We start from the raw sequence: 20664 nt of genomic DNA on the forward strand, positions 1-20664 counted from the left end.
TGCCTGGAATTCTCTTACAGGAATGTTTTTACCTACAAATTAAATTTCTTTAATAGATAGAGGTCTATTCAGGTTATCTGCTTTTTTGAGTAGGATTTGGTAGTTTGTATCTTTGAAAGAATGGATCCATTTTGCCTAAGCTGGATTTACTGGCATAAAAATGTGTACAATATTCCTTATAGATGCCAACAGGTTCTACAGGTTCCCCTCTTTCATTCTTGATACTGCTGATGTGTGTCTTCTCTCTTTGGCTGGAGGTTTACTGACTTTATATATCTCAACAACCAGCTTTTGGTTTCATTGATTTTTCTCTAGTATTTTTCAGTTTTTATTTCATTGATATTTGTTCTTATTAGTTCCTTTCTTCTCTTTGCATTGTGCTTAATTTGTCATTAAAAAAACTTTTTTAATGTTTATTTTTGAGAGAGAGAGTGCAAGCAGGGGAGGGGCAGAGAGAGAGGGAGACACAGAATCCGAAGCAGGCTCCAGGCTCTGAGCTGTCAGCAGGGACCATGAGATCATGACCTGAGCTGAATTCGGACGCTCAACCGACTGAGCCACCCAGGTGCTCCTGTCATTACTTTTTTTTTATTATTTGCTTAAGAAAGAACCTTAGATCATTAATTTGAAAACTTTTCAACTAAATTTTTCTCTAAGCCCTGCTTTACTGCATCCCACAAACTTTGATACATTATAATTTTTGTTTAATTAAAAATATTTTCTAATTTCCTTTGCAATTTCCTTTCTTCTTTGACCCGTTTTTACAAGAATGTCTTTTAAAATCCAAATATCTGAGGATTTCCCTGATATCTTCTGGTTACTGATTTCTAGCTTAATTCCATTCTCATCAAATAACTATTTTGGGGGAGCACCAGGGTGGCTCAGTCAGCTAAGTGTCTGACTGTTGATTTCAGCTCAGGTCATGATCTCATGGTTCATGAGTTCAAGCCCCACATCATGCTTTGTGCTGACAATGCAGAGCCTGCTTGGGATTTTCTCTCTCATTTTCTCTCTCTCTCTCTCTCTCTCTCTCTCTCTCCCCCCCCCCCCCTCTGCCCCTCCCCAACTTGTGTTTCCTCTCTCAAAAATTTTTTAAAAATAACTATTTTGGGAAGATTTCAATCCTTTTCAATTTTTGAAACTTGTTTTACGGCCCAAATGTGACCCTTCTCGGTTAACGTTCCATGCGCTTTTCTGATGGAATGCCTGTTCTGCTGTATTTGGGTACAGTGTTCGACAAATGACAGTTGGGTCATGTTCAAGTCTCCATATCCTTCGGCATTTTCTGTCTGAGTTTTCTATCAGTGGTTGAGAGAGGGATGGTGAAATATCCAACTATGATTTTGGATTTGTCTATTTATTCTTTCAGTTCTATCCAATTTCGCTTCCTGTATTCTGAATCTGTTATTAGATGCATACACAATCAGGACTATTACATCTTCTTGATGAACATGCTTTCTCGTTACGTGTTTATAGCTTTCATCAAATGAGGAAAGTATCTGACCGCCATTTCTGCAAATAATGTTTTCTTTACTTCCTCCTTCTTCGACTCCAATTACAAATACACGTTAGGCTTTGTGTTGCCCTATAACTCATTGGTACCTTGTTAACTCTTCATTCAATTATTTTTTTCTGCTTCATTCTGCATGGTTTCTTTCGATATGTCTTTTTCACTGATCTTCTGTGGTTAATCTCATTCACTGGATTTGTTTTTCATACAACATATGCTTCATTTCTAGATGTCACACGATGTCTTTTTTTTTTTATCCTCTATTTCTCTATTCATGGTGATCATGCTTTCCTCTATCTTCTTAAATGCGTGGAACATCTTGATAATAGCTGTTTTCAAGTTCTTGTCTCCTCATTCTATCATCTGGGTCATTTCTGGTTTTGTTTCTATTGATATGTTTCCTGGTTATAGGTGGTATTATCCTGCCTGGTAGTTTTGGCTGGATGCCACACACTGTGGATATGACGGTGCTGGATTTTACTGTCTTCTTTGACTGCTCTTTGTTCTGGGATGCTGTTACTTTGTTTTTCTTCTTTGTTTTTTGGGGGAGGCTTTTTTTTTGTGTGGGGGGGATGCTGTTACTTTGAATCATTTGATCCTTCTAAGATTTTTAAAGCACTTTGAGGACATGCAGAGAAGGCCTATAGCGTAGGGCTACTTTGACCCAGGAGGTCTCTACTCAGTGCTGCACATCTGGCTGAAAAGAACACAAACTAGGCATGGCCTTGGATTCCAAGAATTATTCCAAATGCTGCTTCCTCGTGGTCCTCTCTCTGGCCTCAGTGGTTTCCTCAAACTCCTGCACAAATCAGGAAGCAGCCTAAGACTCAGAGGCCCCTTCTGCAGATCTCTGGAGTTCATCCTCTGTGTATCTTACTCCTCTTCAGTCATTTTTCTAGCAAATTCTAGAAATCGTGGCCTCCCCAGGTTTTAATACTGTCTTCTCAGTTCAGTGCTGGGCTCCCTGTCCCTGCACCATGACTTGGACACCCTGGATTAGGTCAGTCTTGGGGAGCACTTTGTTTCCTTCCCCTCGGGGATCACTGTCTTTCCTGGACAGCCTGCTGTCCAGTGTCTGAAAATCAGAGTTTTTTATATTTGTCTGGTTTTATGGCTATTTAACACAGGAGGATAGCTGGTCTCCATTCCTATCATAGTCCAAAGTTGAAGTCCCCATAGTGTTTTGCCATGTCGATTCTCACATGGCACCTTCTGACTTTACTGTTGTTACTTCTCTCTAATCACTCATCTTTCTCACCAGACTGTAAGCTCTTAGGGCCTAGGGACTAGGTCTTGTTTATGAATTGTGTCCTGTACGTGGCCAGCACAAGAGAAGTCAAGTGAATAGAATGGGCAGATCAAGATAGATAAAAGAAATGAGATAGAGAGGTGCTCAGAGTGGAGCACCTTGAAATGTTTCAACTATGAAACTTGTTTATCTGGTCGTGTGCTGTGACTTCCTAGTATTCAGACTCTGGCAGGACCGTAACTGCCAGGAACCAACCTCCTTGCCAATAAGAGCCCAGTGTCAGTCAGTCTGACAATGCAGGTTCTTGAACCCTGGCCAATTCCCATCAGACCTGTCTGCTGAAGAGTTAAGAACTGACTCTAATTAGGCAGTGTTAATTCTCTGAGACAAAAGTCTCACCATGTGCAATGAATACGTTGGCTGTAAAACTCCAAGATGGTAAATCAGCATTCCCCCAAAGCACTGATTTTAGAATCAGAAAGATCTGAAATCTGAATCCTAGGTGTGCTGCTTACCTGCTGTGCAAACCTAGGTAAGTTGCTTGACCTATCTGAACTTTAGCTTCCTTATAAAATGGGGGTAATACCTGATATCTTCTCTAGATGAAGAGAACCCAGTATACAGTTAACCCTTAATAAATGATAGTATTGTAGGTTTAATTAGGATCCTTTAAGCAAAGATAGAAGTCAGGTAAAATGCATTAGTACCCACCTGGTAACACTACCCCCAGGGAGAACATTTACTTGGAGGCCACCCAACGTGCAAACATGCACTGGGCAGGACACTTTGCCTAATAATTATAAACCACAGGCCGAGGGACGCCAAACAATCTGTTTTCTAGTTTATTGGCTGTTTCTTCTAGGGGTGTGCCTGTCCGTCTGTCTGTGCCTCAGACACAGAGAACCACAATCATACTCAGGTACTAAAAAACAGTTGGCAGGTACTGGGACACCTAAATTGGCTGGAAGAAGAGAGGGAATATATGTTTGGCAGGAAAAATTGAGGGGAAAATGGGTACAAAAAGTTCTGACAAGATGCTAATAAAATTTTTCAAACTACCTGGTGTCTTTCTTAATATACATTTATCAGAACTTCTGGAACAGGCAGCTTAAGGCTGAGCACTTTGAAAACACTGAGATTTACAAGAGGGCCATCGAAATATTTTAAGAAGTAAACAGGAAAGGTTCAAAGAACGTTTAGAGAACAAATGTTTTCAGCTCAAAGAAGAGAAGGTTCAGGAATAGTTAAGATGACTCCTGGCAAACACAGGAAGGATTATGCAAAAGAAGGGGGTGGCCACCTGTCCTCTCGCCCTAGTGATGAATAAAATGAAAAGAAATGGACTCAGTTGTGACAGAAGAGGCCCACTCTAATGGCTATTAAAAATAGAAACAATTTTCTAAGGGACAGTGTGAGATTTTTTTTCCCCTGGAAATCTTCAAAAAATAGAGTAGACGTCCACTTTTCTAAGGATAACAGAGGTACCATGTTGGTGAGGCGCTTTCCTGGGGTCTGAAAGATTCCCTGCTATGCTGTTTCTTATTCACAGTCCACCAAGGGGCACAATCAACAAAGGGCTTAAGCTTTTCCTCTCTCTCTCTTTTTTTTAAATTTGTTTAATGTTTATTTATTTATTTACTTTAGAGAGAGAGAGAGAGAGAGGGAGAGAGAGAGAGAGAGAGAGACAGCATGCAGCATGAGTGGGGAAGTGGCAGAGAGAGAGGGAGACACAGAATCTGAAGCAGGCTCCAGGCTCCGAGCTGTCAGCGGCACAGAGCCCGACACAGGGCTCAAACCCACTAACTGTGAGATCATGACCTGAGCCAAAGTTGGACGCTTAACCGACTGAGCCACCCAGGCGCCCGCCCCACTGAGCTTTTTCTCTCATAACGGCCCTGAAGTGAGCAGAGAGTGGGGTGGGTCTGGATGGAGACCACACACCTGCTTTCACTTGGGTTTCTGTAGAAAGGGACCCGTGCAGAGTGTCGGGGTGGGGGTTCCCTGGAGTGCACAGATAGGTGAGAGGGGGAAGGACATAAACTGGCCTGGCTGGCAGAAGTGTGAGAGGTGACAGGTGTGCTTAGAGCAACAAGGAAACATTTTTCTCTCCAAGGTGACAGATAGAACAATGGACTTTTAGAGATAGAAAGCAACTGAATTTCCAAGGTGTCTATGAAAAACAAAAGCTGAATCTAAAGCCACAATATGATGGTTTGAAACCACTACTGTCTGTCCCAGACCAACAGAACCGGGCACTTAATTCTACGAGCCCACGGCAGGGCAGGAGCTGAGGACGGTCTCCCTTTCCCGGCACTAGCAAAGGTAACAGTTTCCTTAGACAATAAAAAACAAGCAAACTTACTCACTTCTCTAGTTTCTGCGATTCCATGAAAATCACTCTAAGGCTGGGTCAAATAACTGGGTCAAATCCAGTCATGAACAAACTGCCCTCTGGATTCGAGGCACAGAACTTGAGGTGGCAACTGGCAGCATAGCAGGTGTCCTGGAGGGTTCCAGAACTAGAACACGAGGCTTTGGGGTCTGCAGTGGGGCACTGGTGCAACTGAACCTTGAGGAGAAGCAATGGCCAAAGATGCGTTTCATACGTGATTTGCTGTCAGGAAAGACATTCTCCAGCTGCCTTTCTAGTAGCTGTCAAACTCCAGTAGCTGTGAAACCGCCTCACAATGATTCCCACCTGAAGTAAAAGCTCCAGGATGGGGCCCCATTAAGATCCAAAAGCCCCCCAAACAGGGCTTTTGCTGTACCGTATGCCCCCAGCAGCACCGGGTTTGTTACGGCCCGCTCCTCATTGTTGAAAATGACTGCCCATGGGGCGCCTGGGTGGCTCAGTCGGTTAAACGTCCAACTTCAGCTCAGGTCATGATCTCACGGTTCATGAGTTCGAGCCCCGCGTCGGGCTCCGGGCTGACAGCTCGGAGCCTGGAGCCTGCTTCGGATTCTGTGTCTCCCTCTCTCTGCCCCTCCCCAGCTTGCGCTCTGTCTCTCAAAAATAAATAAAACGTTAAAAAAAATTTTTTTTTTAAAAAGAAAAGAAAATCACTACCCAAATCAGTTTTTTGACGTTTTAGCTAGTAGGCCTCACATGTGTTAGTGCAAGAAAAAAAAAAAAAAAGGTTGAGAACCATCACTCTTATACACTTTCTATAAAGGGAAAGAAATCAGGATGCCAAAGGGACCCTTTTCTTGCAGCTATGTTTGCACAGCCACAAATATAGAAAAATGCCAAAGTTTCCTAAAGCTGTTTTGTTCACACTTTATATAAGAATGAGAAGATGTCAGGCGTCACCAACAGTGAACACTACTCATATTGTTGCCGCTGTTATCATCAGGGTGCCCTGGGAGTATGGATGGAGGTGCTGAGGGTGCCGTTGAGAACCAGCGTCTCTGACCTCTGATCTGTGATTGGCTGGAACGGGGAGTGCAATCTGTAACCCTGGATGGAGTTTCTCTCTGCAGAACTACATGGTCCTCCCCATCAGCAAATAAGCAACTCTTAATACCAGCGTTGCAGCCCAGACGCCCCAGATGGTGGCTTAATCGCCCGCAAGAATTAATAGCGCACCTCTAAGCACATTATTCACCCAGAGAACAGTTTAGGCAACGGGCAAGATTCTGGCCCATTATGCTCCACACAATCGCTAAATAATATGCAATCATAGAAATGAAGCATGGCATATGGTAATCTCTCCACGATATTGGGATTCATTGTAATAAAAGCGCCGTTCAGAACCCTTATGTAGAAATCTGAAAGGCTTACCTTTCTTTTCTGGAAGGAACATCACAATAAGACAAGCCAGTCCTCCTAGGCACAGAAATGCTGCTAAGGTCCGCTTCCGGCCACACCTAAACAATGGAAAGAAATGACACATTTCTCTTGGGGATCTTGTAAACGCATCTGCGGCTTCTCCTGAACCTCCCTCCTGAAAAGTCCCCAGTGGCATTATATACGTTCGTCTTTGATTAAGGAATGGGTGGCAAATGCGACTGACCAGGACATAGAATATGTGACCATCACAACGCCAAGAACTAGCTGGATGGCAGCATCAAACGACGTGTGTAGGAGAAGAACAGAATTGCTCTGTTCCTGAGGGTTCGCTCTGTTCTGGATGGTTCTGACTGCTTTCTGTCGAGCATTTTACTTAGTCCTCAAAATAAACCTATAAGGCATGTGCTGTGCCCTCCGTCTTCCAGAGAATGAAAATAAATAAAACATGGAGAATGGAGTCTCCCAACTCACTTCCTTTCCTCGGTACTGAAATCTTGAGTACTTCAGATTTTATTTTATTTAAAAAAAATTTTTTTTAACATTGATCCATTTTTGAGAGACAGAGAGACAGAGCATAAGCAGGGGAAGGGCAGAGAGAGAGGGAGACACAGAATCCAAAGCAGGCTCCAGGCTGCTCTGAGGTGTCAGCACAGAGCCAGATGCGGGGCTCGAACTCACAAACCGCGAGATCATGACCGAAGTCGGAAGCTTAACCGACTGAGCCACCCGGGCGCCCCAAGCACTTCAAATTTTCAACACTGTAAAACAAGCCCCTCTCTCTTAAAAATGCAAACTGAAAATAATTTCTTGTTAGTACGTCAGAATCAAGTGAAATTTATGGCACACTTTATGAAGGGAAATCATTTTCAAAGAAGAGCTTGAGGCTTGGGCGAAAGACACTGGCAGTGACAAGCCTCCCTTCACGAGGAGCCTATGACCCGCTAGGTCCCCTGCAGGACCTTTGGTAGCACCTGTAACTTTTCTGACAATTTTGCCAGGGAATTTTATAATCCCTAGTTTGAGGGTAAGTACAGCTTACTGAGCTTGTTAAAGCCGTAAAACTAACATGTGGCTAGGACCAGATTTGAATTCAGTGGCAGTGGCTGGGAGACAGGACAGGACATGGGTCCCCAGGTCACACTGTGCTTCATGTAACACCAGTACTGAACACCCGTCAGCAGACAGGCACCATGCTAGGCAGGCAGTGGGGAGGCAAAGCCACACAGGGAACTCCCGTGGATGGCACCCTTCTAAACCTTCAGTCGTCCTCGGAGGTGCGCATGGGCAGCTGTGACAGCATAGAGGAGGGGCATCTGGCACACTGGAGGTGTTGGGGACGGATTTCTGAATTTGCAGCCTGACTCGGCTCTTGGACCAGCACTGACCGCAAGCTTGGTCACTAACAGAGAGGTCGGCAGAGACAACTGGGACCGCCCCCAGAGAAAGGGTTCCACTGAACAGAATCCAAACTTGGCCTTTGGAAGGCGCTAAGCATGCCATTCATGACAACATCACCAAGGAATGCTGTTTTGCTTTGAGTGATGGTTTCTGCCTGGTCAGGCGCTCAGGAACAGAAGTGACCCCAGGAAACTGAGGAAAAGGTACTTTGTCAAAGAGTTTTGAAAGGGCCTTGTAAAACTGCCCACTGACAATGAGAAGCAAAAGCAGGGTGTATTCCTCCCCTCAACAAAGTCGAGTGGGTCTTAAGAGGGAAGAAAAGTCTTTCCAGGCCCTCCAGTTCTATGCCTTGTGAAGGAATGTGCATGTGACAGGGGCTGGGTCCATGGAGTTCTATCTACACAGAGCCAATACTCCTATCTGTTGGGGCTAACAAATGACACACAGGCTACTTAAAAACCTTCTGGCGGTAGTGCATTTGGATTGAACACCTACGTAAAAACTCACAAACGTGAAACCCAAGAAATGCCACCCTAAAAAATGAATTCTAACTGCATTTGGTCTGAGAATAAATCACCATCGCGTGCTTAACAGATACTAGCTGTGGACAAAGACAAAAATCTTTAAGTATTTATGGATACAAGAGCATGTGTATGTACGTATTCTACGTAGTCCGCTTCATACTCGTCTATACTCACCATTTTTGGTTAATCAAGTAGATGCAGATAGGGTAAGAAGGAATCTCTATGAGGCCAGACAGGGCCAGGTTGGCATAAATATTTCCGCCGAGATCACCTGCACTCAGAGTGAGGCCATAATACACCAAGCTGCACACGAACCTGCAGTTGGGGGTAAAAGACAAGAAGGACAACAGAACAAGTACATTAAGAATCTGCCGGGGAAGATTCGATCACTGGTTCAGTGTAATGCCACGTGTCGTAAGCAGTGAGCCTGACATTCCCACTGACCTTCCTATCCCGGTCGAAATTTTTACTAGGAAAAAATACAAATGTAAGGGGCCTTGGAAATTATCTGCGCTGCACTTGGATGCTCTCTAAAGCAAATGAGTGGTCAGCTGCTGAAAGAGCAAACACGCTGACCTTTCATCAAGCATATCTGCATTTAATAGAAGACAAGGACGATTCTTACTTTAATCCAGCAGTTACCGGAACCCTTGCCGTAGGTGACTGCTGGGTCAAAATGACTCTAGAGAAGAACTCCCGGGGGGAAAGCCAAGAGAGGATGGTGTTGAGAACATGTACTGAGAAGCGAATGGAGTCGGTGGTGGTGACCTGTATAGGCCAGAAATGACTGGCACTGCACCCCCCTGACCAGGTTCTTGACCCCGCCCGACATTCAGCAGGCGTATGTGCTGTAGACACCCAGACAGGAAAGGGAAGACCAGGGGACAGCAGAGGAAGGACGCTTTAAAAAGCCACTAGTTTATTTCTGCATGCCGTTACTGCAATACATAGGGAGAGCCTCTTGGGTGGCAGGCACTGAAACAACCTCTCAAGGTCTGGGAACCGAGGAACCCAGGAGCTTTAGTGTTTATTTATTTTTGAGTCAGAGCATGCACAAGCAGGGAAGGGGCAGAGAGAGGGAGACAGAGGGTCCAAAGCGGGCTCCATGCTGACAGCAGAGCGCTGATGCTGGGCTCGAACTCAGGAACCACAAGATCATGACCTGTGCCGAAGCCGGACGCCCGACTGAGCCACTGAGGCGCCCCAAGCCTAGAGGCTTTAAATAAGCAAAGCAAAGTACCATCCTGAAGCCCCAGGTTGAGGATTTCTCAGACAGAGTGAAGGAAATAATACAAACTTGTGTGCCTAGGAAACTGCATTATTAAAAATAAAACAGAACAGAACATACAAAAACAAAACCCTGAAACTAGGCTTAGTAGTTGATGAATATGTTTCCTAACCATACGTTTCTATTAAATGTACTACAGGTTTTGGGAGCACATCAGTTTTTACATTTTGCAATTCACTTTGACAGGTGTTTATTCCGAGGACGTTTCCATTTGCTTCCCTTTAATTTTCCTTAGAACAAATCCGATGAGCTGTGGCATGATGAGATCAAAAAGGAAAGGGAAAGCCTTCTTTCCATCTCTGCCAAAACAGCAAAGTGGGCCAAGCGCCCTGGGCTATTAAGAAGGGGCTGCAGTGGACAGGAGACGTGTGGGGGATGGGAAGAGGGGACCCTGGAGCTCGACTGCTTGGTGGGTCATCCCTTCCTGTCAAATGAGCCAGGGGTGCCAGCTACTTCCCATTACCTCTCACTGGGAGAGCTGTCACTCGTGTTCTAAGGATGATGAGCAGTGTCGGAGCCAGGACATCATGAGTGAGGATGCAAGGGGTCACTGAGTTGTCTGTGTTCCCTGCCCCCCAGAACCCTGTCTGTAAGCAGTAAGCTAAACAAACTTAAACCCAGGCAGTTTTCTAAAGTATTTTTAAAATCCTTTGTACCTGCGGTAGAAACGCTCCTCTGACAGGTGTATCTATCAGTGTGTTTACTCTGCACTTAAAATAGAAATCCCAGGGGCGCCTGGGCGGCTCAGTCAGTTAAGCATCCGGCTTCGGTCATGATCTCGAGGTTGGTGGGTTCGAGCCCCGCGTCAGGCTCCGTGCTGACAGCTCAGAGCCTGGAGCCTGCTTCAGGGTCTGTGCCCCCCACCCTGGGCTCTCTGCCCCTCCCCACTTGTATTCTCTCTCTCTCTCTCTGTCTCCCTCCCTCTCAAAAATAAACATTAGAAACTAATAATAATAAATAAATAAAATAGATATCCCAGTGAAGCAATTCCCACCATGGAAACACACATACGTGTTTAAACCCAGTTGTGATGGCAGCAAGTCAGGCTCAAATAAAGCCCAGTTCAGGACTCACGAGGCATCTGGTGCCCTCTCGTGGGGAGGGAGAATGGGGAGAGCACGGGCAAGGAGGGCCTATGGTCCCAAGGCGGGCACTATGCTTGGGAGCTTCCTTAATGGCAAGTTGGTCATTGGGATGCACAATTACAGCTATTAAAATCATCTTGACCCTTTTTATGGGCCCAAGGAAACTTTAAAATGCTTGCATAATATTTAACGGTATATTTAGGGCATCAAAGAACTGTTGAAAAAGGAACCACTGTGGGGAGTAACCAGAAGAACAGATGTGAAACACAGAGGTGTGATTTTACTCCCGGGGAAGGGCTTTCTTCAATGACAGATCCACAGAAAAGAATTCGGAATTTTATGGCATCTTCAGAAAGAACAGCAGTATGTGGAATGACTCTGCTTCTGTTATGGCATATTTTAGCATTCGGAGCCCAAGGGGAAGAGGTTTATTTGAGAAGAACTCCTGTGGCTGTGTAAGATACAAAATAAACGGGGACGGGGTGCCTGGGTGGCTCAGTCGGTTGAGCGTCCGACTTCGGCTCAGTTCATGATCTCACGGTCTGTGAGTTCGAGCCCCGCGACGGGCTCTGTGCTGACGGCTCAGAGCCTGGAGCCTGCTTTGGATTCTGTCTCTCTCTCTCTCTGCCCCTCCCCCACTCACAATCTCTCTCTCTCTGTCAAAAATAAATAAACATTAAAAAAATGTATAAAATAAACAGGGACGCTCTCCCTGGCTCCATGTCTACTTTGTTGGTTTGTTCATCTGTTTTTTATCCCCTGAAGGCCAGACTCCAGAAGTTAACATGCCTCGAAAGAACAAACAACCTTAAAACAAGAAGTAAATTATCCTCAAGAAGAAGGCAGAGGGTTTGACTGTCTATATGACATGCAAATGCTGAGTTTTACGGAGCCCTAAGCGCCAGCACATATTTTCTAAGTGTTTGCACTCGGCAGAGCCTCAAATTAGTTGCTCCTGTGCTGGGTTGTCAGGTTTGGCTTTTAATGGTTCCCTTAATCTCCACGCCTCCAAGCTTGGGTCCCCTGGTGAACACTTATTATGCATCTGCGATATTCCAGCACTGTGCTGGGTCTGTGGGGAAGGTGGCAGTGGGTGTGACCTGATCACACAGGTGGCAGCCAGGGAGAATCACGATATGGAAAAATATATTCACACCTTCTTGTTCTCAATCTGCTGTTCTTTACAGCTGTGTACCTAAGATCACTTTCATATAAAATTATTCTCCTTGGGGAGGCTGGGTGGCTCAGTCGGTTTAGCGGCGGACTTCAGCTCAGGTCATGATCTCATGGTTGGTGGGTTCGAGCCCCACATCAGGCTCTCTGCTGTCAGCGCAGCTCCTGCTTGGATCCTCTGTCTCCCGCTCTCTCTGCCCCTCCCCTCTCTCTCTCTGCCCATCCCCAGTTGGTGCGCTCTCTCTCAAAAATAAAGATTTAAAAAAAGAATAGAAAATAAAATAAAACAATTCTCCTGAATCCCCACATGAAAATGTAGGTCTCCGCACAGCCTTCAAGGCAAATACGTACCAACCACAGCACAGCAGTCCTTTTAGGCCAGTAAATATGATGCTCACACCCAATACTGGACCAAATAACATCGATGGCACCCTAGCAGAGGCTGCAGGCATACCGAGGAGATATTGCGGGTTACGTTCCAGAACACTGTAATAGCCATAAAGCGATGATCGCAGTAAAGCAAGTCAAATAAACTTTTTTGTTTCCCAGTGCGTGTAAAAGTTATGTTGACACTATAATGTAGTCCACTACGTGTGCAAAAGCATTATGCCTTAAAAAGCAATGCACCTACCTAATTAAAAATATTTTGTTGCTAAAAAATGCTAACCATCATCTGAACTTTTAGCAGATCATCATGTTTCTGCCGGCAGAGGGTCCTGCCTCGATGTGGATGGCTGCTGACTGATCGAGGTGGTGGCTGCCGAAGGTTGGGTGGCTGTGGCCATTTCTTAAGACAGCAGTGAAGTCTGCCACCTTGATTGACTCTTTCTTTCACAAACAATTTCTCTACAGCATGTGATGCAATTTGACAGCATTTTGCCCACGGTAGAACTTCTGTCAAAATTGGAATCTAACTTCTCAAACCCTGCTGCTGCTTTATCAACTAAGTTTCTGGAGCATTCTAAATCCTTTGTCGTCATTTTGACAGTCCGCACAGCATCTTCACCAGGAGCAGATTCCATCTCAAGAAACCACTGTCTTTGCTCATCCATCACAAGCAGCTCCTCATCCGTTCAGGTTTGATCATGAGATTGCAGCCATTCAGTCCCATCTTCAGGCTCCACTTCAAATTCTAGTTCACTTGCTGTTTCCGCCACATCCACAGCTACTTCCTCCACCGAAATCTGGAACCCCTCAAAATCATCCATGAGGACTGGACTCAATATATTCCAAATTCCTGTTAATGTTGATATCGTGACCTCTTCCCATGAATCACATATGTTCACAATGGCATCTAGGAATAGTGAATCCTTTCCAGGAGGTTTTCCATTTATTTTGCCCAGATCCATCAGAGGCATCACTATCGATGGCACCGATATCCTTACGAAATGTATGTCTTAAATAAGATCGAAATTACTGAAAGTTGAAATTACTCCTGGATCCATGGGCTGGAGAAGGTTGTATTAGCAGGCATGAAACCAACATCAATCTCATTGCACATCTCCATCTGAGCTCTTGGGTGGACGAGGTGTGTTATCAATTAGCAGTAATATTTTGAAAAGAATCTTTTTTAAAATCATTTTTAAGGTTTACTTATTTATATTGAGAGAGAGAAAGAGAGAGCGAGCATGTGTGTGACAGTGGGGGAGGGGCAGAGAGGGGGGGGGGAGAGAGAATCTCAAGCAGGCTCCATACTGTCAGCTAAGAGCCCCACATGGGGCTCGATCTCACGAACCATGAGTTCATGACCCAAGCCGAAATCAAGAGCTCAACTCCCAACCAACTGGGCCACCCAGGCACCCCAGAATCTTTTTTTCTGAGCAGTAGGTCTCAATGGCGGGCTTAAAAATTTAGTAAACCATACTGCAAACAGATGTGCTATCATCCATGCTTGGTTATTACATTTACAGAGCACAGGCAGAATAGATTTAGCATAATTCTTTTTTTTTTTAGTTTATTTATTTATTTTGAGAGCAAGAGAGAGAGAGTGTGTGAGCAGAGGAGGGGCAAAGAGAGAGGGAGAGAGAGAGAATTCCAAGCAGGCTCCACCCTGTCAGTGAGGAGCCCGATGCAGGGCTCGAACTCACAAACCGCAAGTTCATGGCCTGAGCTGAAATCAAGAGTCAGACACTTAACCGACGGAGCCACCCAGGCACCCCCAGATTTAGCATAGTTCTTCAGGGCCCTAGAATTTTCAGAATGGTCACTGAGCACTGGCTTCCACTTAAAGTCACCAACTGCATTAGCCTCTAGCAAGAGTCAGCCTGCCCTTTGAAGCCAGGCATTGACTTCTCCTCTCTAGCCATAAAAGTCCTACATGGCATCTTCTTCCAAACAAAGCCTGTTTCATCTACGTGGAAATCTAGTGGGTAGTGTAGCCACCTTCATGAATGGTCTTAGCTGGATCTTCTGGAGAACTTGCTGGAGCTTCTACACCAGCACCTGCTGGCTGCTTCACTGTGCACTTTTATACTGTGGAGATGGCTTCTTTCCTTAAACCTCATGATCTAACCTCTGCTAGCTTCAGACTTTCCTTCTGCAGCTTCCTCACCTCCCAGCCTTCATAGAATGGGAGAGAGGGTGTTGCTCTGTACCAGGCTTTGGCTTAAGGGAACGTTGTGGCTGCTCTGATCATCTCTCCAGACCACTCAAACTTTCTCCGTATCAGCAATCAGGCTGTTTTGCTTTATCATTCATGTGTTCACTGGAGTGGCTCTTCTCACTTCCTTCCAGAACTTTTCCTTCGTTCACAGTGTGGCTAACTGGTCAGCACGAGAAGCCTAGCTTTTGGCTTACCTTGGCTTTCAACCTGCCTTCCTCAAAGCTGCGTCATTTCTAGCTTTTGACTTAAAGTGAGAGGTGTGTGATTCTTCTTTTCATTTGGACACCTGGAGACCACTGTAGGGTTATTAACTGGCCTAATCCCAGTATTGTCATGTTTCCAGGAGGAGAGGGGTCCCAAAGAAGAGAGATGGGGGAACGGCCAGTCAGTGGAGTCGGAACACACACAACATTTATTAGGTTTACTCTCTTCTATGGGTATGGTTCGTGGTGCCCCAAAACATCACAGTAGTAACACTGAAGAGCACTGATCACAGATCACCATGGCAAATGTAACAATAATGACAAAGTTCGACACAGAGCCGTGAAGCAAACAAATACCGTTGGAAAACGGTACCAACAGAGTCGCTTGCCGCAGCGCTGGCACACGCCTTCCACCGTAAAAAACGCGGCATCTGAGAAGCATAGTAAAACGTGGTATGTCTATACAGTACGCAAGTACTGCCATCCACTTGACCCCTTCCCACGTCATTCTGCAAATGGGACCATCTTCAGTCGTTCGATGCAATTTACATGGATGCCGAGAGCATTCTGAGAGGCAGGTAGGAATGAGCTATTCAAGTGGCTTCAGGTCCGTCATTTCACACTCCCAGGATCCCATCAGGGCAAGGAACAACACCGCCCACCCCCGTGAGTGAGTGAGTGAGCGGGAATGCCACAGAATGTGCTATCTGACCACTCGATGCCAAACCAAAGTTGGTATTTTAAACTCCTATTTAGAAACTCTTCTGTTTCTAATATGCTTTCTTACTTTCCTTTTTTTTAGAGGTGGGGGAGGGCGGTTCTTAAATATTTACATTAAATAGCTCAGAAGCACAGATGTGTTTCTGCTGTCTGTTTATTCAAGTTCAATGGACCTGCTGTCAGGCCCCATCGGTTCCTCCTGGACAGGGAGGGTGCTGCAAAAGCAGAGGTGAGCACGACGCAGGCATCAAGACACAAAACTTGTTTTCATGAAAACGTCAGGCTGACAAATCAGATTACGTTTTCTGTCGCCCTGTAGAAGGACGTCATCAACAGACCTCTAGCACCCTGAGTTGAAGATCAAGACAACACCCCCTAGATATAATTACCAGATGAACATCAGGGTCAGCGTGTGCCCCAAGAGGATCCGGTAACGGAAGAGATCCAGGAAACTTCCGGTCTCCCTGTAGCTCCTGCTGGCCGGATGTGTTAGTGAGAACGTACACTTGAGCTTGTGGTTCCTCTTGGCAATGAGGTACAGAGCCGCTTCAGCCTCACTCAGCCGACCCTGGGAGTATAACCAACGAGGTGATTCAGGAATGAATCTGAAAGAGACGTCATTAAAGGCTGTATATTCATATAGGTACACGGGCACAGGAAGGAGCATGTAGATTTCCTCACCACAACCGGATTCCACATGAGGTTTAAAACCAACTCTCCCAATGACATGGGGGGGGGGTCCCCTTCAACAGTGTGCCAGTGTTAAACAGTGGTCTGCTTTACGAATGGAAACCAAGAACACACTTCCAAAACAGCAGAAAAAAAAAAAAGTAAGCAGTATGCATTTCCTTTTGAATAAATTTTAATAGATAAATGGCAAGTTAAGCCTAGAATACTGAAAAATTCAAATTTTTCATAAAGCACAGGTCGGAGAGAGAGCTCTAAATCATAGCCATGAGTTAGAACAGTACCACAGAGTGAACAGGTGTTTAAGTTCTGACAAAGCTTCACAAGATAAAAATATTTCTCGTCTTATCAGAAAAAAATAAATTTTTAAAAAGTGTTTTTAACATAGTGATATGTTATTAAGAAGGCAGAGATTATTTTAAGATTCTACATGAAAATTAAACAGGGTTTATCCCATCTCAGCTACTTTTGAGCATTTCCACCTTCAAAATACTCGAATTAGCTGATACACTTGCTTTAATATGTCCTCAGGATATTTCCTGCCCCCCCCCCACAAGATCTTAAAGAATAAAAGTCATCTCCTGGTTAACTTTCAGTTACATAACAACAATTCTTTTCTATTGAATACTGAATGTCAGTGATGTCACCACTGGTATTTTCCAATAGTTCCAAGACTTAACTATGATGTGTCTCCTCTCACAGCCGTGTGCACACTTCTAGAGGACCGAGGACTTGTGAAAGGCCAAACTGTGATAGGAACACAGACACGCATTTAATAAATATAGCAGCCAGTGCCTTTTGACCTAATGTGACATTATTTGCCTAAAATGAAACTTCTCTAAGGAAACGTGGCTATTCAAGGTGCCTTTTGGAATTCTTCATGCCCTTCTGTAAGGGCAGTGAAGTGGCAACAAAACCCACAGAATTTGGAACTTCACGGACAGCCAGTCGGTCGATAACCATTTGTTGAGCACTTTCGATTTTGTTTTTTTAATTTTTTTTTTTCAACGTTTTTATTTATTCTTGGGACAGAGAGAGACAGAGCATGAACGGGGGAGGGGCAGAGAGAGAGGGAGACACAGAATCGGAAACAGGCTCCAGGCTCTGAGCCATCAGCCCAGAGCCTGACGCGGGGCTCGAACTCCCTGACCGCGAGATCGTGACCTGGCTGAAGTCGGACGCTTAACCGACTGCGCCACCCAGGCGCCCCGAGCACTTTCGATTTTGTATTGAGCTGTGTAGTAGGTGCTCAGAGGAAACAGAAAGGCACGAATTCTCCCAGAGCTTTGCTGCTGGACAGAGAATATCCATGCAGATCTGACTGTCAACAAAAGCAGGAACGTAGGCCATCCTTTATTTCCTTCTTTATTGCCCTCTGGTTATTATTACTAATACACAAGGTGGATGATCGAGTAAAATATCGTTCTCTTGGAAGTTAGGTCTGCCGATCATCAAGTGGACCGACTGACCCTATCCACAAGGCCGCTTACAAGGTACCACATAAACGCCAGCTGAGTCTAAATGCAAATAAAAAAGAGCATAAATGAAGCCTATTGTGATTAATGTAGACAGTACACCTGGGAGAGATAAGTGAGCTACCAGAAGTCTATCACAATAAAAATCAAAAATGAGGAGAACTGGGAGGTAAGAAAAAAAAAAAAAAAAGACAAGGAAATAGCCAAAATACTAACAGTCATTATCTTTGGGTAATTTAGGTCATGTTTCCCTTCTCCTTAAATTCCATTGTTTCCAGAATTGTTGATAAGCGTTAATTATCGTTAAAATGTTTATAAATCGGGGCGCCTGAGTGGCTCAGTTGGTTAACCATCTGACTCTGGCTCAGGTCACGATCTCACGGTCTGTGGGTTCAAGCCCCATGTCGGGCTCTGTGCTGACAGCCTGGAGCCTGCTTCAGATTCTGTGTCTCCCTCTCTCTTTGCCCCTCCCCTGCTCATGCTCTGTTTCTGTCTCTCTCTTTCAAGAAATAAATACATAAATAAGAATATATAATAATAATTATAATAAATAAATAAAATATTTATAATAAATAAATAAAATAATTATAATAAATAAATAAATAAAAAATAAATAAACATTAAAAATTAAAAAAATGTTTATAAATCATGGTTAAAGATGAGACGTGAGAGATATTGAGGCTTTGGAAATTTGAGTTAATCAAGTATTTCTACTTGGGAAAGCACGTATCTCGGGCACAAACTGAGGACCAGACATGTTCCCACATTTGGGGAAGGCAATGAGCTTTCTTATACAGAGGCTCACCTATCTGCTAATGGATGGACTTGGGAATGTAAATTCTGACACATGCAGATTTTTCATATCAAACAGCAAGAGGTGTTTTGAAAGAAAAAGCAGTCTTTGAACACACTGCCCTCTCAGTAGTGCTGGGGCCAACTTCAGAAGCCACGGTGCTAATTTAACAATGTTGCCTCTGCTGGAAACATGTCCTGTGAATCTCTTAGAAGATGGAAAATCTTTGTAAATTATGGGAGTGTGATTTTTTTAAGTAAAGCTGCTCAAATCCAAGTACTGTGAAAACGAGGAATTTTTTAAACTAAGCGATAATGTTTCTAGGAAAAAACACAAGGCATGACCCTAAAATAATGTGACATTTTTGTATGTGGCTGACAGCTAATTCTGAAGGCTGATTCCAGATGTTTTTGTGCCAACACCTGCCCAACGGATACGAGGGATCTTCTGTGGGGAAGGCCCTGGGCTTTGCTGCTGGGGGACATGTAGCCAAGCCGAGAGCCTGCAACCGTCAGGGAGCTCCTGGTACAGAGAGACGGGCTCCACACCAGCACGAGGTGGAAATAAGAACCCCACTCGAAGGGCATGGGTTTAGTGCTGCAGAATTCAGAAGCAAATGACTTGCAGCTAGAGGTGTGATCAGAAGTTTGGAGGGGGTGGCAATTTGAGCACTCCAGAAGGCTAGGAGTTAAACAGGAAGAAATGGAGAGAAGGGTGTTGAAGGGGCAGGTGCAGCAGTGAGTAGGAGGTAGGGAAGCAGGCCAGCGCCAGGTGAGTGCTGGAAACTCCATGCAGCCGGCTGTGTCTGGAACACAGGGTATGGGAAACAGGGTGGGAGAAAATCAGGGCAGATCAGCTGGAGGCCGACTGTGGGAAGGCTCGCATTCCAGGCCTATTTCAGTTTTACATGCTCTTTTCTCTCCGTTTCCTATTTTTTCCTGACCTGAATTCATTTCCCAGTGAGTAGATGTCCCCACCTAGCGCTGGGCCATAAACACTCTTCCGACTGAGCCAGCCAGACGCCCCACTGTTATATTCATTTTTGCGCTTAATTCTCTTATTTCAAAGGGAATACAGAAACAGATTGCAGCTCAACCCTCACCAAATCTCAATTAGTAGAACTTGAAGAAAGAACTACTACGTTAAAGATGTATCTGAAGGAAAATTCTACTACAGTTATCCCTCATTTTACGGCATAGAAGCTGGGACCGCCGGCTGAAAGTTTCATTTATTCCAAAGATTTTAATGGTTCAAATCAGAGGTCTGAAACCTCAGGAGACAGCTTTTCACAAGCACATTGCAACTTCTAGTGAAGTAAAATTAAAAACTCGAACTTCTTAAGCACATCATTAAACTGATGAAATAAGAGATGAACCAAGTATTACTTTGCGACTAAAGATCCGAATGCAGGACGGTATTTACAGGCAAAACTGGGTTCCTTAGCGCCAGCAAGATGGTCAGCATTTAATGTTAATTTTACGGAGAACTCTGTAAATGTCTCTGAAATATCTGTTTTATTGTTACCGGACTCTATTTGGGGAAAAATGTTAATAAATAACATTCCTGTATTCTATATTATGTGATATACATTATATAATAAACAATAAAGTGTCTGCTGTGGGGAAAAAGCACTGATAAGATAGCTCTACGTTGGTGGCTCACCTCCTGCATTTAGAGCACCACAGTGGAGCATTTGGGCAAGTTGTTTGGAGCGCCCTGCCCTGACCAGGCATTGAGCCCATCCACCCTACGGGTTTCTGCCATATGTGAGAATCTGCCCGCGCCCACGTTTAGAGGCCCTGAGATAACAGTCACGCGCAGGATAAAGAGGTGCCACTACGCATTGGATACGGATGGAGTGTCCTGTGGTATCGTACCTGGGCCATACACCTAGCACGTGATCTGATCCAGCCTGAAGATCTTTACGCTTGAGGCATTAGGTTAAAAAAGAAATGGGTACCCTGGGTCAACAACTCGAAGGTTCAAATATGGTCTACGGAGAGGTTACTTCAAATAAGGGATACCTGCATTCTGAATTAATTAAGCATCTCTCCTCCCAGCATCTGCCAAGCTTTGGAGCACTTGTGGAATTTAGCTCTTCACCAAAGTCAGTTCAGGTAAACTCCTGAAAGGGAATAACGCCACTCATTGACCCGCATCCTCTTAA

General features: G+C 44.7%; 1 protein-coding gene across 3 annotated transcripts in view; it reads right to left on the reverse strand.

Annotated features, from left to right (window-relative positions):
• SLC22A15 (solute carrier family 22 member 15) overlaps positions 1–20664 on the reverse strand; it is an 81133-nt gene that overhangs the window by 14617 nt on the left and 45852 nt on the right. For all 3 annotated transcript variants that reach the window (XM_047083645.1, XM_047083646.1, XM_047083647.1), the window contains exons 6-8: positions 15932–16147; positions 8646–8786; positions 6541–6626 (exon numbers count right to left, since the gene is read on the reverse strand). In XM_047083645.1, coding sequence (XP_046939601.1) covers positions 6541–6626; positions 8646–8786; positions 15932–16147 — 443 coding nt within the window. The remainder of the gene's footprint in view (positions 1–6540; positions 6627–8645; positions 8787–15931; positions 16148–20664) is intronic.

This window comes from Lynx rufus, unplaced genomic scaffold (assembly GCF_022079265.1).
Source record: "Lynx rufus isolate CCGP_SWC_20201006 ecotype Redwood Valley unplaced genomic scaffold, mLynRuf1.p SCAF_2, whole genome shotgun sequence".
Taxonomy (NCBI): domain Eukaryota; kingdom Metazoa; phylum Chordata; class Mammalia; order Carnivora; family Felidae; genus Lynx; species Lynx rufus.